Below are 16,697 nucleotides of genomic sequence, written 5' to 3'. Positions count from 1 at the left end.
TCTGAGAATCAAAGAATTGTTATCCAGGAGCTGTAAAACAAAGCTCTCCAGATGCTTCAGAGAATTCACTTTTTTAAAAAGAAGGGGGGAACACATCATAGAGTTGCCAACATAATTGCTTCTCCCCCCCCCCCCACCGATCTTTTATTAATCCTGGAGGGGTTTTTTGGCCATCTTCTGGGCATGGAGTAGGGGGTCACTGTGGGTGTGGGGGGAGATAGTAGTGAATTTCCTGCATCGTGCAGGGGGTTGGACTAGATAACCCTGGTGGTCCCTTCCAACCCTATGATTCAATTAATATTATTATACCCGACCCCGAAGAAGAATTCTGGAGAAGTCAGAAGTTTGCACTCTCTCCTGTGTCATTTTGGTTAGTCTTAATAAAAAGGCATTATACGTTTTTGTCTTTGGGATTATTCAACGGATGCATCCCCTTGCCTTTGTTTTTAGATTTCCCCCCCCCCCTCTTTCCACCAACCAGCACAGCTAACTGGAATCTTGACCCTTTGAATAAGCCATTCTTTCTTAACCTAACACAAAATCTTCCTGGCTTGCGAGAGCTAAACGCTTTTCGGTTGGCAAAACAAGAGGGGGTTGCAACAGATGCTGGCGAGCCAAAGATCTGGGCCTTGCCTTTCCTTTCCAGAGGCTCAAGCGACTGGCGTCCAGCCTGTGAAAAAAACAAAGCACCAGCCCAGGATTATCCACCAGCCCCACCTTCCCCTAAGCACACAGCGTGGAGGAGGTGGGGCAGGAGAGAAGGCTGGGCCCTTCCCTCCCGCTGTCTCTCTGCTCAGCTCCCGGCTATAAATTCCACTCTCGGCCAGGCTGAGCGTCCCCACACCTTGCAGCCTTGAGCAGACTCGGCATCCGCTCTCCAGCCTCACCTGTGCTGCCAAAATGAGCTACTCTCGCTCCTCCATCCACTCCAGCACCTTCAGGCCTGTGAGTACCACCACCACCCAGAGTGTCATCTCCTCCAAGAGGTATGCCCCTATGGCTAGTGCCGCCAGCGTCTACGCTGGAGCCGGAGGCTCGGGGTCTCGGATCTCAGTCTCCAGGTCTTCCACCCTGGGCTCCAGCTTCGGAGGTGGCGCAGGGGGCTACGGAGGTGGTGCAGGGGGCTACGGAGGGTTCGGCAGCAGCTTCTCCTTCTCGGGCTCCGGGGTGGTCCAGAATGAGAAGGAGACCATGCAGGACCTGAATGACCGCCTGGCCAGCTACCTGGACAAGGTGCGCAGCCTGGAGGCCGATAACCGGAAGCTGGAGATCCAGATCCGAGAGTACATGGAGAAGAAAGGGCCCAGCACCCGGGACTGGAGCCGCTACTTTGACATCATCGAGGAACTCAAGAATCAGGTGAGAAAAGCCCTTGGCTAGCTGCCCTGGCGCTTCACATCTATGGTGTGTGTGCAATGAAAATATGCATTTATGCCAAATAAACTCAGAATACACATATATTTATATGTTTTTTTAAAAAAGATATCCTACCTGCAAGCCACAGTTCTGATTTTTAAGCCCTTTTAATCTTTGGTGTATATATGTCCTGCCGGAGTCTATTCGCCGGTAGAGGAAAGGCGCTTCTCCATGATCGCTTCATATGTTTAACAGCGGAGATCTGACACTGGAAAAGTGGGGGTGAAAACAGTTTAACCTATAAGGATGTCCCAAGAATAATTGATAATCTGTTTGTTTATGATGCCTTTTAGAATTAGCACTCTGTGCATGCTAGGGAATCTCTCTCTGTGTGTGTGTCTCTCTCTGCCATAACTGACTTATGGCGACCCTATAGGGTTTTCAAGGCAAGAGATGTTCGGAGATAGTTTGCCATTGCCTGCCTCTGCGTAGCGACCCTGGACTTTCTTGGTGGTCTCCCATCCAAGTACTGACCAGGGCCAACCCTGCTTAGCTTCTCAGATCTGATGAGATCCGGCCAGCCTAGGCTCAGGGTGGGGCTCTCTCTAGTCTGTGCAAACCGGCATTTTAAAAAAGGGTTAAGGGGTGACCAATCCATGTTATGTCATCTTGAGATGGTATTCCGCAAGCCCCTGTATTTCAGCTTCAGCCCACTGCACGAAGTGCAAGGATGCTGACCTGCATTACAGGGCTGTTGTAAAAACACAGAAGGTATGTGAAGCACAATTTGAATCCTCACAGAGTTATAGTAATGCTGAGTATTGTACTGTTTCCCGGGGGCAGCCCGGACTTCAAGTGAACAAAGGAGGAACATGCAGAAAACTTCCAAGATAATTTACAATCTTATCAAAGTCCAATGATGTGGTATGACTGTATATGCAGAAGAAGGGAAGGCAGTGTGACTCAAGGGTAGAGCTGCCAACTCTTGTACCTTTTGACAGCACTTTGATCATTTCACAAAAATCTTCACCCGAAGGTTTCTGCACAGCAAACCTCTGTTAAAGCAATGGGGGTTCGGGGAGGGTCATTTGCCAACCTAATATGCAGAGGAGGAGCAAAAGGACAGTGGAGCTAGTAACTTTCTTTTTAAAAGGTGGGGGGAGGTTCAGCAATACATGAGGATTTATATAGCCCCCTCCCCAATATTTCCCTTGAAGTCACACTACTATAGCCAAGTAAATGGCCTTAGCACTGACCGGGATAGCCCCAGGCTAGCCTGATCTCATCAGATCTCATAAGCTAAGCAGGGTGGGCCCTGGCTAGTACTTGAACGGGAGACCCCCAAGGAATAGCAGGGTTCTGATTAAGAGGCAGGCACTGGCAAACCATTTCTGAACGCCTCTTGCCTTGAAAATCCCGTGGGGTCGGCAAAAGTCAGCTGTGACTTGATGGCTTAAAAAACCGGCCTTAACCGGCTGAGAGGTTGGCTGGTTTTTCAAAGTGCCCCTTTCACAGTGTGCAGGAATTAGAGAGGGAAACTTTTCTCAGTGGGTGGGGGGTAGGGTTGCCAACCTCCAGGTGACGGAGATCAGTTCACTTGGAGAAAACGGCCGCTTTGGAAGGTGGACTCTATGGCATTTAGGGTTGCCAGCTCTGGGTTGGAAAATACCTGGAGATTTTGGGGGTGGCACCTGAGGAGGGCGGGGTTTGGAGTGGGGGGGACTTCAATGCCATAAAGTCCAATTGCCAAAGCGGCCATTTTCTCCAGGGGAACTGATCTAGGTCGCCTGGAGATCAGTTGTAATAGCAGGAGATCTCCAGCCACCACTTGGAGGATGGCAATCCAAATGGCATTATACACCACTGAATTCCCTTCATAGTGGTTAGAGCGTCCAAGCAGAATTGGAGAGACACGATTTCACAATTGTACTCTGTGCCATGGAAGCTCGCTGGGTGATCTTGAGCCAGCGACTTTTTCTTGGCCTAACCTACCTCACAGGATTGGTGTGAAAATAAAATAGAGGCGGCGAGAACCATCTCTACTGCTCTTGCTTTGAAAAAGGGTGGGATGAAAATGAGTGAGATGTGTCTCTTCCTGGAGTCTCTCTCTAGCCGCCTTCCTTCATCCAAGGTTCAACAAGCAGCGCTTGCAAGTTAATTATCAACCAAATTGCAGTTGTGGCAATGCTCCAGTGCGTAATTTCTAAAACAAGAATTTCCAGAGCTTATACCAGTCTAGAATTTGTGGCAGGACACTCTAACCCCGGATAGATCAGGCTTGGATCACCAACTTTTCTTCCTGGTTGGGCTCTTTAATTACAGTACAGAAGACATATATATATATGGCAGCGCAAACATTACCGAACATGGAAATTCAATGGGGGGGTGAACTTTCCTCTGCAGAAATTCAACCAGTTGCACAACTGTTGAACCACAGGAGCCTTATGAGGAGAAGCACGCAGCCGTAGCGGTGCATGCTGCAGGGGCCCAGAGTAAGGTTGCCGACCTCCAGGTACTAGCTGGAGATCTCCTGCTATTACAACTGAGCTCCAGCCGACAGAAATCAGTTCACCTGGAGAAAATTGGCAATTGGGCTCTATGGCATTGACGTCCCTCCCCAAACCCCGTCCTCCTCAGGTTCCCCCCGCAAAATCTCCAGGTATTTCCCAACCCAGAGCTGGCAACCCTAGTCTAGAGTAGGATTGCCAACCTGTGGGTGGTGGCTGGAGATCTCCTGGGATTTCAACTGATCTCTAGGTGATCCGTAGAAGAAAATGGCTGCTTTGGAGGGCGGGCTCTATGGCATTGCATCCCGGTGAGGTCCCTCTCCTCCCCTAACCCCACCCTCCACCCCCCAAATATCTGAGTATTTTCCAACCCAGAGCTGGCAACCCTAGCCCAGAGGCACTCCAGTCTTTGTTATTTCCAATGGCAGCTGGGTTAGGGGCTAAGATCTGACAAGCTGTGCTTGAAAATGGAGCTTCTCCAACCAACCTGGGTTTGAGAAGCCTGCCAAGCAGAAGGGATATCACCTTCTTAATAGCTCCTGTGCTTTTGACAGTTATAATGGAGACAGAAAATCAACAGGCGAAGCTTTACCTGGTGTCCAGATTAGGGTTGCCAGGTGCCTCTTCACCACTGGCGGGAGGTTTCTGGGGCAGAGCCTGAAGAGGGCAGGGTTTGGGGAGGGGAGGGACTTCAATTCCATAGAATCCAACGGCCAAAGTGGCCATTTTCTCCAGGCGATCTGATCTCTATCGGCTGGAGATCAGTTGTAATAGCGGCAGATCTCCAGCTAGTACCTGGAGGTTGGCAACCCTAGTCCAGATGCAGCTGCTGAATTTCTACTCCCTTAGAAAAACAGGAAGCCTGCAGGGAAAATTCCCAAACCGTGGCTGGTCGCAGGGTGCAAAGGCCAGTCCTTCCCAAAAAGGGGGAGAGGGAAGGGGGCAAGTTTGTTCTGAGTCATATATAATGAATTAGCAAACAGAGCAAAAAAGAAAGTCAGGAGCACGGTTTGCACCTGGCAAGGACAGGTGTACAGGACAAAAGGCAAAGGAAGTGAGATGGAGGGTGTGGTTAGAGCAGCTAAAGAGAAAAGAAAGATTAAAAGATCTTACGGGGAAAGGACGTGGGAAGGGAGGGGTATAGTTTTCAGGAACCCTCCCCTGGAAATTTTCCTGAAATCATAACAGTCCTGTCTTCTAAGCCAGAGATGGCCAATTTCTATATTTGTCAGGACCCACTGTATTAGTTTTTAGATGCAGGCCGAGTACCAGAACACTGCAAGTTCCCTGTGGGTAACCAGGTTTGATAACAAAGCTGGATTTACCTAGCAGGGTGGGCTTCACAGGTTATGGCTCATCTGGTATTTTGAGGGGGGGGACAATATTCTTTGTGAGAAATTCTGTTCAGACAGGTGCAGGGAAGCGGCCATTGTCTCCAGGTGAACAGATCTCTATCGGCTGGAGATCAGTTGTAATAGCAGGAGATCTTCTGCTACTACCTGGAGGTTAGCAATCCTAGAACAGGCATTCCTGGTTCTTAATGATATTTGTCATAATTAAATACTGTTCTGCATAACACATTTATTATTTTTATATTCCATGCACTTACAAATGATGTGTTACCTAGTGTCTGCATGGGGGGTAGGGTTGCCAGGTCCCTCTTCACCACCAGCGGAAGGTTTTTGGGGTGGAGCCTGAGAAGGGCGGGGTTTAGGGAGGGGAGGGACTTCAATGCCATAGAGTCCAATGGCGTAGTGGCCATTTTCTCCAGGGGAACGGATCTCTATTGGCTGGAGATCAGTTGTAATAGCGGGAGATCTCCAGCTAGTACCTGGAGGTTGGCAACCCTAATGGAGGAAGGGTACAGGAGGAGGGCTCCAAAACGATATTATTTTTTTTAACCTCAGATTATCTTTCTGGCTTCAGAAATAGATTAGCGACGAATGCCATGTTCTTTCAAGTAAATGTTGTATTTTCTTCAAAAAGTCCAATAGTAGGTACGATCCCAAAAGCACACTTTTTGGGAAAAGGTGGGGGACGGCCGTTTCAAATCTTTTCTTCAGCCCCAAACAGTAAACATATCCAAATCGTACCCAATAGTCAAATCTTTCACTCTGTTCTCAGTTCCCCGAGGGATACTCTAAAGTGAAGCCAAGTAAAGAACATGGCAATTGGTGCACTGAGACTGCACCCTATTTAGATTGTACATACTGTATATAACTTTGACTGTTCTTATATGTATCTTTCACTCTTGTATTGTTGATGTCATATGTGTAAGCACCAATAAGATTTTTTGCTACTTTTGTACTGAAGACGCCGTTGCAGATTTTCTAACCATCGGTACTGGCACGGAGGTGCCTATTTTGTATTGTAACCTCCAGGTGGTGGCTGGAGATCTCCTGCTATTACAACTGACCTCCAGTCAATAGGAATCAGTTCCCCTGGAGAAAATGGCCGCTTTGGCCATTGGACTCTATGGCATTGGTCCCTCCCCTCCCCAAACCCCGCCCTCCTCAGGCTCCGCCCCCAAAATCTCCAGGTATTTCCCAACCCGCAGCTGGCAACCCTAAGTGGCACAGACATCGAGCCTTGACTCGTTTGCACTTCATGTTACGGTTGCCTGGCACACACCCAATGCTCCAGAGAGCCTCTCGCACATTTCCTGTTCTTGGTCCTGCGAGAAACAAAGGGCCTCTTTAGACATTACAAGGTTCCCGTGTTAAAAAAGGTTTTTCCCCTCACCCTCCTCGGGGCTCCTGAGCCTTTTCACTCTGACATGAGTGACAGATGTTTAAAAGAGGAGGTTTTTCCCATCCCGACACTTGTGCTGGGAAAGGTTGTACGTTTTGAACTGGAGAGACTGGGTGTTGCTGGATAGCAAAGAACATGCTTTGTATTCCAAGGTTCCACGTATCCTGCCTTCATGCTCACCACGTTGGAGTAGGTTTGCCAGGCTTGTAACTGGCTCTTCTTACCCATTTAATAGCCATTCAATCTGTAGCAATCATAGGGTTGCCAACCTCCAGGTAATGTGGAATTCAAAATGCAGCACAAGACTATTATTTCCAAATTAAAGGAATCAAACAAAAGCAACTCTTGCTATTAAAGATATATATTGGAAACATGCAACTCTAGAGCAAAGAAATGTATATCACACTTGGTCTGAGTCAGACCCCAACTCTTAGCATAAGGCTTTAAGGTACAAAGTATAAGCCAAAATGCTCAGTTCTTATTCAGTCCGTATGAATAATTGTACAAAGTGCATCAGTAACTTACTGATGCACTTTGTACAATTATACTTTGTACCTTATACTTTGTACCTTAAAGCCTTATGCTAAGAGTTGGGGTCTGACTCAGACCAATTTGCTCTAGAGTTGCATGTTTCCAATATATATCTTTAATAGCAAGAGTTGCTTTTGTTTGATTCCTTTAATTTGGAAATAATAGTCTTGTGCTGCATTTTGAATTCCACACTCCTGATTAGCACTTGCAAGCCGTTTTTTGATTACAACCTCCAGGTAATAGCTGGAGATCACCTGCTATTACAACTGATCTCCAGCCGATAGAGATGAGTTCACCAGGAGAAAATTGGACTCTATGGCATTGAAGTCCCTCCCCTCCCCAAACCCCACCCTCCTCAGGCTCCGCCCCAAAAGCCTCCCTCCAGTGGCGAAGAGGGACCTGGCAACCCTAAGCAATCATCCAGCGAGATTTTTCATGGCACTGGGATAAACATGACCCTCTCTTGCTGTCTACAGCTCAAGCTGCTGTTTAAGACACAGGAGTACCCCAATGGTAGGGTTGCCAACCTCCAGGTTGTAGCTGGAGATCTCCTGCTATTACAACTGATCTCCAGCCGATAGAGATCAGTTCACCTGGAGAAAATGGCCGCTTTGGCAATCAGACTTGATGGCCTTGAAGTCCCTCCCCAAACCGTGCCCTCCCCAGGCTCTGCCCCCAAAACCTCCCACTGGTGGCAAAGAGGGACCTGGCAACCCTACCCAATGGGGGGTTATGGTCAGCTTGCAACCCTGTTGAGACATCTCTCTTATTTGGTGGGTAAAATGAGGTTAGTTTTATGCTGCTAAGTGGGACTCTACATGTGTAACAGTGTTTTGAATGCTGAGGTATCCATGCAAAGATTTCACGTGCCAGAATTTTATATATCCTATTATTAGGATGGGTGTTTATTATTACTGACTTATTTTGTTACTTGCATCTCTCTACGTTGGTCTTGGACCGTATTAAACTAAATCTGAATCTGTATCTCTCTACAGAAAATCTATACCACCTGAGGCAAACTCCCAATCATAATATTATACAATAAAAGCAGCCACCTGAACACAAGATTTAAAAGCACAATATAAAAATGCAATGCCCGCTTAATATTTTTTTTTAATCTCACGCTTGCCTGGGGCAGAAAACACACACGTATCGCCCTCCCGATTGCTCTTTGCAACAACCCTGTGAGGTAGGACCGGCTGAAAGACAGGGGCTGGCCCAAGGTCCTCCGTGGATCACCGTGGCGGAGGAGGGATTAAAAATGCAAGCCTCCCGGAGCCAAAATCCAACGCCATTCAGCAAACTTGGCACTTTGCTTGCCGAATCATATAAATTAAGGGATTAGTGGCAGGGCTGCCAGTGACCAGAACCTGAAATTTCTGGATCCAGCCACTCCTCAGTTGGCAGTTACTGATGGGATACATAGCGAGAAGTGTGTTTTGGCACCATAGCAGGAAACAGCAGCTGCAGCCCCGCTTTCCTAAAGAGGTGTCTGTCCCTTTAAGGATCTTGGTTTCCCCGCTGTTACCTTGGGAACCTGGAAAGGTGAATTGCACCTGTGTTGGCTTAGACAAACAATGTGATACTGTGTAAACTGGCAGGAAACCAGAAAGTTCGGGTTGCACCACCCTCCACCGACTGAGCAAAAAAAGGGGAAATTAGGCAGTCCTTCTGGTTAAGGGACGCGGAGTTAGTTCTCGAATGTCGTCTTTGAGTTAAGGGCTGCTGGTCGAAGCTCAGTCCAGGGTTGCTCATGCTAAGGGAGGATTAGGGTTGCCAACCTCCAGGCACTAAAACTGCAACGGAGTCTCCAATACAAAAGTAGCAAACAAGTCTTATTAGTGCTTACACATAAATGACATCAACAGAACAGAGTGAAAAATACATATAGGAACAACCAAAGTTATATACAATATATACAGTTTGAATTAAGTGCAGTCTTTATGCACCAACTGCCATGTTCTTCCAAGTATGTATTAAGTTTTCTTCCAATGGGTACAGTCCCAAAAGAAACGCTTTTTCAAAAAGCATTTCCAAAAAGTGAAGCCAATGATCAGTTCTTTCACTCAGTTCTCAGTTCCTCGTGGAAATGTTTTGGAAATGCTTTTTTTGTTTGGGGCTGAAGAAAAGACTCGAAACGGCCGTCCCCCATCTTTTCCCAAAAAGCGTTTCTTTTGGGACTGTACCTATGATTGGACTCTTTGAAGAAAACTTAATACATACTTGGAAGAACATGGCAGTTGGTGCATAAAGACTGCTCTTAATTCAAACTGTATATATTGTATATAACTTTGGTTGTTCCTATATGTATTTTTCACTCTGTTCTGTTGATGTCATTTATGTGTAAGCACTAATAAGACTTGTTTGCTACTTTTGTATTGGAGACTTCGTTGCAGTTTTATTAACCATTTGGTATTGGCACCGAGGTGCCTATTTTGTATTGTAACCTCCAGGTACTAGCTGGAGATCTCCCGCTATTACAACTGATCTCCAGCCGATAGAGATCAGTTACCCTGGAGAAAAGGGCTGCTTTGGCAATAGGACTCTATGACATTGAAGTCCCTCCCCTCCCCAAACCCTGCCCTCCTCAAGCTCTGCCCCAAAAAACCTGCCACTGGTGGTGAAGAGGGACCTGGGAGCCCTAGTTGCCAACTTCCTTAGGGTCCCCTGCTCTTATGCCTTTAGCAGCAAAACACTCTTCGGTGTTTCTGCACCGTCTGGAAAACGTCACCTGTTGCTGTCTTGCAGACCAAGCTGCTGTTAAAGGCACAGGACTCAGGTAAACCGTTCCTTTCAGGTCAGTTGGCAACCGTACTAAGGACTAGAAAAGAGCAAGAGTCCAGTAGCACCTGAAAGACTTAACAAAATTTCTGGCAGGGTCTGAGCTTTCATGAGTCACAGCTCACTTCTTCAGATACCTGATTACTAAAGACTAGTGGAATTCCCCCCCCCCCTTGCGCTACACTCATGCCTATGCCTTGTGCTTCTCTCCCACGCTGCAGATCTTTGACAACACAGTGGACAACGCTCGCATTGTCCTGCAGATTGACAATGCCCGGTTGGCTGCCGATGACTTCCGTGTGAAGTGAGTGTGGTTTTCCTAAACCCCCCCCCCCATTTGACTTGGCTACTACAGTTCAGGGACCCATTCTCTGAGACTTTACATTAAGCTGCCAGGGACTGCAATTTGAACAAAATGCTCGGTCTGAAGCATTCCATATAAGAAGCTGGTGACTGTTCTCTCATCTCACCTAGGTACGAGGCTGAACTGGCTATCCGTCAGTCAGTGGAAAACGACATCAGTGGCCTCCGTAAGGTCATTGACGACACCAACATGAGCCGTCTGCAGCTGGAGAGCGAGATCGAATCCCTCAAGGAGGAGCTGGTCTTCATGAAGAAGAACCACCAGGATGTGAGTCTTGGAACTACCCGCACGGGGGCAATCAGGAGCCGGGAGGGTGGGAATAATGATTTGATGGGAAAGGAGCTGTTTCCTCTAACTGATGCGACGGAGGCCGCTTATGGACAGTGCCATTGGGTTGGCCAAACAGGGATGGGTGCTCGCCCTCCATAACCCACATTGGTTCATTCCATGCCTTTCGCCTCGCCTAGGAGGTCAACAACTTGCAGGGTCAGATCGCCAGCTCTGGGCTGACGGTGGAGGTGGACGCTCCCAAATCGCAGGACCTGTCCAAGATCATGACAGAAATCCGGGCGCAGTATGATGTTCTGGCTCAGAAGAACCTGGAGGATCTGGACAAATACTGGGGCCAGCAGGTAAGCGGACATACTTCTGGAACCCGCTGTGGATGAAACTCACAGACACAAAACGTAGTGATGGCCATTAACTTGGGGGTGGAAAGTGCCATTGCAGCTGACTTACGGCAAGCCCATAGGGTTTTCAAGGCAAGTGACGAATACAGGTGGTTTGCATTGCCTGCCTTTTGTGTGGTAACCCTGGTCTTCCTTGGTGGTCTCCCATCCAAGAACTAACCAGGGCCAACCCTGCTTAGCTTCTGAATGCTGATGAGATCAGTCTTGCTTGGGCTATCCAAATCAGAGCAACCATTCCTTTTCTGGCTTTGAAGAAGAAGAAGAGTTTGTTTTTATATACCGACTTTCTCTGCCACTTAAGGGAGAATCAAACCGGCTTACCTTCCCTCCCCCTCCCCACAACAGACATCCTGTGAGGGGGGTGGGGCTGAGAGAGTGTGACTAGCCCAAGCTCACCCAGCTGGCTTCATGTGCAGGAGTAGGGAAACCAACCCAGTTCACCAGATTAGCCTCTGACTCTTGTGTGGAGGAGTGGGGAATCGAACCCGGTTCTCCAGATCAGACTCCACCGCTCCAAACCACTGCTCTTAACCACTACACCACTACATTCATGGAGGAGAGGTCCATTGATGACTGTAATCCATGATGGATAAATGGAATCTCAGGCAATGTGCTTGAGTCCCAGGCGGGGGGAGATAGGTTTGGGCCCCTGGAGCCTTGCTTGTAGGTCTACCAGAGACATCTAGTTGGCCATAGGATGATGGACTTCATGGAATATTGGTCAGATCCATCGGGGCTACTATGCTCTTGAGGGCTTGTTTTCCTTGCTCCTGGAACGGAGATTGTCCTCTTTCAACCCAAATGTTCCCCAGGGTACTTCAGGGTTGTCCCGGAGACAGGAAGGCTGCGATCGCCCAAAGGGTAAGATCCCCTGGAAGTAATCCTAACGTTGTGGCTCTCCCTTAGATCACCGAGAGCACCGTCATGATCACCCAGAATACCAAAGAGATTGAAAGCGCCCGCAGTACTATCACCGACTTGCGTCGCACCGTCCAGACGTTGGAGATTGAACTGGAGTCTCTGCGCAACCTGGTACGGATTCACACATACGGGTAGCCTCTTCGGGTTCCAACGAGAACAAATCTTGAAATCCCATAGCAGTAACAGGGCTTATTCAATAGTATAGCTTCATCAGTGTCTATGATTTATGATGAAATGCTCCGTAAGGTGAAGGAAATGCACTCTGCACGTGTTAAAGGCATTCTCTTTAATATATATATATATATTAATCTACATTGGGGTGTCAAACACAAGGCCCGCGGGCCAGTTCCAGCCCCTTGAGAGCTCTTATCCAGCCTGCAAGCCAGCCTTGGCAACCCCCTCCCCCATTCTCGATCTGGGCTGGCGAGGCATAGCCCTCCCCGGCCAAGGGACCATTTATGTCATATCCGGCTCTCGTAACAATTGAAGAAGAAGAAGAAGAGTTGGCTTTTATATGCCGACTTTCTCTACCAAGGGAGACTCAAACCAGCTTACAATCACCTTCCCTTCCCCTCCCCACAACAGACACCCTGTGAGGGAGGCGGGGCTGAGAGAGCTGTGACTAACCCAAGATCACCCAGCTGGCTTCATGGGGCGGAGTGGGGAAACAGATCCTGTTCAGCAAATTAGCGTCCGCCTTCAACCACTACACCACGCTGGATCAGCCAGGCAAAGCCCCTGCTTTACAAATAATAATTTTGAATCCCCCCTTTGACAGAGAGCTGGTCTCGAGGCTAACCTGCACGAAGTGGAAGCCCGCTACGGGATGCAGATGGAGCAAATCAACGGGATACTGCTGCGGCTCGAAGCGGAGCTGGGGCAGGTGCGGAACGAAGTGCAGCGCCAGGCCGAGGACTATCAGGCCCTGCTGAACATCAAGGACAAACTGGAGGCTGAGATCGCTACCTACAGGCGCCTGCTGGAGGGCGGAGAGGAGCTGAGGTGAGCATCTTCTCCCCTTCTTTTTGATATACCTTTTCCAGAGCAGAGCTGGAGGAATGGTAGAGCACATCCTGACGCCATACAGTCTAGAGCAGGGGTCCTCAACCTTTTGGGGACCTGCGGGCATCTTCGGCATTCTGACACAGGGTGGTGGATGCAACAACAAAATGTTGGAGGTGGAGCCAAAAAACTGTTGGAGGTGGAGCCAAACACAAAATGGCTACCACAGGAGGCGGAGCCAACCACAAAATGTCAGGGAGCAAAAATTAAAGGTAAAGGTCCCCTGTGCAAGCACCGGGTCATTCCTGACCCATGGGGTGACATCACATCCCGATGTTTCCTAGGCAGACTTTTGTTTACGGGGAGGTTTGCCAGTGCCTTCCCCAGTCGTCTTCCCTTTACCCCCAGCAAGCTGGGTCCTCATTTTACTGACCTCGGAAGGATGGAAGGCTGAGTCCACCTTGAGCCGGCTACCCGAAACCGACTTCCGTCGGGATCGAACTAAGGTCATGAGCAGAGCTTGAACTTGTGCAGTTTACCACTCTGCGCAACAGGACAAGGTTATGCATAAATCTAATAGTAACTTGTCAACACCCTGACTTGGATAGCCCCAGGCTAGCCCGATCTGGTCAGATCTCAGAAGCTAAGCAGGGTTGGCCCTGGCTAGTATTTGGATGGGAGACTTGCAAAGAATACCAGGGTTGTGACGCGGAGGAAGGCAATGGCAAACCACCTCTGAACGTCTCTTGCCTTGAAAACCCTATGGGGTCGCCATAGGTCAGCTGTGACTTGATGGCAAAAAAAAACCCAACTCATCAACATGTCAGGCAGAAGCTCTGTGGCATTACTGAAATGAATTTATTTCTGATGGATCCTTGAAACTGCTTTAGGGTTGAGTTGGATACAAATGGAAGCCGCTGGGCAGTCTTAGCAGTTTCAGAATGACCCGGTACACTGTTGTATCTCGTTCTTTTTGGGTACCTCTTCTTCATAATGGATTTAGGATTATAGGATTCATAAATAGGGTGGACAGGTCCCTCTTCGCTACTGGCGGGAGGTTTTTAGGGCGGAGCCTGAGGAGGGCGGGGTTTCAAGAGGGGAGGGGACTTCAATGCCATAGAGTCCAATTGCCAAAGCGGCCATTTTCTCCAGGGGAACTGTTCTCTATCGGCTGGAGATCAGTTGTAATAGCGGGAGATCTCCAGCCACCACCTGACGTCTTATCCAGACATCTTATCCAGCTGTCCATATGTATATTGGGAAGGTATATTCCTTTGTCTTCTTAATGAAGCTACACGCACATGGAGGAATTTAAAGCTTGAAAAAAATCTCAATGAAATGGGAATTTTACCGGAAGCCCATTGCACTATATTCTCGTCCTGTGCTCCTTGTTCTATATACTCTATATGCATGATTTGTGAGCATTTTTACGCCTTTTATATTCATTAACGCCTTGCGTTTTTATTTACCTTTAAAGTTTGGACTTGTGTCCTCTTGTTCCTTGCAACTGCGGTTTTCGCTTTGAGGTTTTCCTCACAATATATTTATTATCAGCAATTCTACTGTGAATATTATTTATTTGCCTTTTGGGGTTTGTTTATACTGGTGATTTGCTTTGATTTCTAACTTCCTATTTAAGCACTTGTGGCCAATTTTTGATTACCACCTGGAGGTTGGCAACCCTGTTCATAAAACTGGACTGACTTTATAGCGCTGGGTGTGCCGCTGGTCTCGTCCTTGGTGTACAGCCTGTAAAATTGGGGCTGTTGAAGACTCTCCGAGTGGGTCTGCTAAAATGGGTTGTGATATTTTCACTGCTCCAGGATTGACTTTGGGGTGCCCAGCAACCCTTCCGTTTGTTCACTGCCTGTATTTTCCTTCTGCTTCCCCCCCGCCACCCAGCCTGAAAGACGCCTTGTTGGAAAGTACCATGCAAACCACCCAGAAAATTCGTACCACCACGGTCGTCGATGGCAAAGTGGTCTCCGAATCCACCGAAAGCAAAGTTTTGAAGCGTTGACCTCCCCTGCCGTGCATGGCAGGAAATGCCCCCCCCCCCAGCGCAGTCAGAAATGGCCTTCGCACCCTGCGTCAGAGGTCCTTGAGAGGGGCCGGGGTGGCTCTCTGATCCTTACGAATGCCGTTCAATAAAACAATTTGCTCAAATGAACCGACTCCATATTTGAGTAACTCATCCACCAGTTTTATCCAACTCTCTGTGGCCTTATATTGCTGGGCGTGGCTTTGTTATGACATGTGGCCATTTATGCAGGGACAATTTTGATGCTCGCTCAAAGCTCCTATTTTAAATCCGACCGTTAAAATGCCCATTCAAGGTCCCGATGCAAGAGGAGAAAGTCAAACAAATTCCACCACTCCCACTCGTCTGTTCCTTCGTTTGCATAGCCATTAGCAATCGTCCTTTGCATAGCTAACCCTGCTGCTGTGATTCTTTATGCTTCCTTGAGTGGATGCTTCGATGAGGGGACAGCAAAGAAAAAAGATCGTGTTAAAGGGGCTCTTAAGTAATGCGAAGCAAGTATGTGCTGGCTTCGCAGTGACTTCCGGAACGATGGCTCATCGTAAAAAATGGAAACAAATATGCAGGGCTTGTAAGCCTGGAACATGCTGCTAATTACTGAGCATAAATGGCCTCAGAGTAATGGCCTCGCTTAATTCAGGGCCTTTCAGTCTTCAAGGAACCCATTGCACATTGTATTGTGGGCCATGGAACCCACTATGTTAGGTTGCAGTAGATTCTCGAGCATTTTTTACAGGGCTCTGTCATTTCTTGCAGAGCAGCTACCTATGGGGGCCCTTCATCAATCTCAAGTGCACCCTAAAAATATGCCCAGCTCTCTCCTGTAGCTTCACAGTGCTGGGAAAGATCAACAGTGATTGGCGAGTTGTCTTTTGGGGAACCCCCTCCATAGGGTGGCCAGCTCTGGGTTGGGAAATACCTGGAGATTTTGGGAAAGGATCCTGAGGAGGGCTGGATTTGGGTAGGGGAGGAACTTCAATGCCATAGAGTCCAATGGCCAAAGCGGCCATTTTCTCCAGGGGAACTGATTTCTGTCGGCTAGAGATCAGTTGTAATAGCAGGAGATCTCCAGCTAGTACCTGGAGGTTGGCAAGCCTACCCCCAAATCTCCAGGGATTTCCCAATCCAGAGTTGGCAACCCTATGCAGTAGGGAATTTTCATCCCTGGAGATGTTTAAAACAATGTTTGACAGTTGACTGTATTTATTCAATTGCCCTTGGGACAGTAGGGCAAATAGACCCTTCAAAACCGAGATCCATCACGGTTCATAAAAGGGAGGACAGTTTTTGGTTTGCTTTGCCAAAAGGCTTCCATTAGGATTCTTGCTGACAGCAAAAACTGATGACCCAGGAGAACTGTTTTCTAAAAATGTCACTCCCTCGCCCAAAACGAGAAAAGAATGCAGGGAGCAGGCCGAAGATGGGAACTGCCCAGCACTCACGCAATGGATTCAAACCAAGTCTGCCTTAGGAATGTGACTTGGAGAGAGGCCCGAATAGGGCATGGCTGGCCAAAATAAGTCTTGCATGCTTCCACCAGAGACCCTCTCACCTTTGCTGTAGAACTATAGACAAGGGCTTAGTTGTCTGGTGCCAAACCCCATCCATCAAAAGAATCAAATACCAATGTGGACAGTGGTACTATGGGACTGGGAGCAGATCGCTAGCCGGTAAGGTTGCCAACCGCCAGGTACTAGCTGGAGATCTCCCGCTATTACAACAGATCTCCAGCCGACAGAGATCAGTTCCCCTGG

General features: G+C 48.3%; 1 protein-coding gene across 1 annotated transcript; it reads left to right on the top strand.

Annotated features, from left to right (window-relative positions):
* Positions 1-878: 878 nt before the first annotated feature.
* KRT18 (keratin 18) lies at positions 879-14,922 on the top strand. The gene is made up of 7 exons (XM_056859770.1): positions 879-1,359; positions 10,148-10,230; positions 10,401-10,557; positions 10,758-10,922; positions 11,886-12,011; positions 12,679-12,902; positions 14,805-14,922. Exons 1-7 carry the CDS (start codon positions 901-903, stop codon positions 14,920-14,922), a joined length of 1,332 nt encoding a protein of 443 aa, XP_056715748.1. The 5' UTR covers positions 879-900.
* The last annotated feature ends 1,775 nt before the right edge of the window (positions 14,923-16,697 follow it).

This window comes from Euleptes europaea, chromosome 1 (genome assembly GCF_029931775.1).
Source record: "Euleptes europaea isolate rEulEur1 chromosome 1, rEulEur1.hap1, whole genome shotgun sequence".
Classification (NCBI taxonomy): Eukaryota; Metazoa; Chordata; class Lepidosauria; order Squamata; family Sphaerodactylidae; genus Euleptes; species Euleptes europaea.
Note: the sequence above shows the minus strand (reverse complement) of the source record. Positions and strands in the feature narration are given on the sequence as shown.

What these genes read in the sequence shown, in the direction of transcription:
- KRT18 (XM_056859770.1), top strand. Translation starts at nt 901, where the DNA reads ATGAGCTACTCTCGCTCCTCCATCCACTCCAGCACCTTCAGGCCTGTG. An exon ending in TCGAGGAACTCAAGAATCAG is followed by an intron (nt 1,360 to 10,147) that starts GTGAGAAAAGCC and finishes CCCACGCTGCAG; the next exon opens with ATCTTTGACAACACAGTGGA. An exon ending in ACAAATACTGGGGCCAGCAG is followed by an intron (nt 10,923 to 11,885) that starts GTAAGCGGACAT and finishes GCTCTCCCTTAG; the next exon opens with ATCACCGAGAGCACCGTCAT.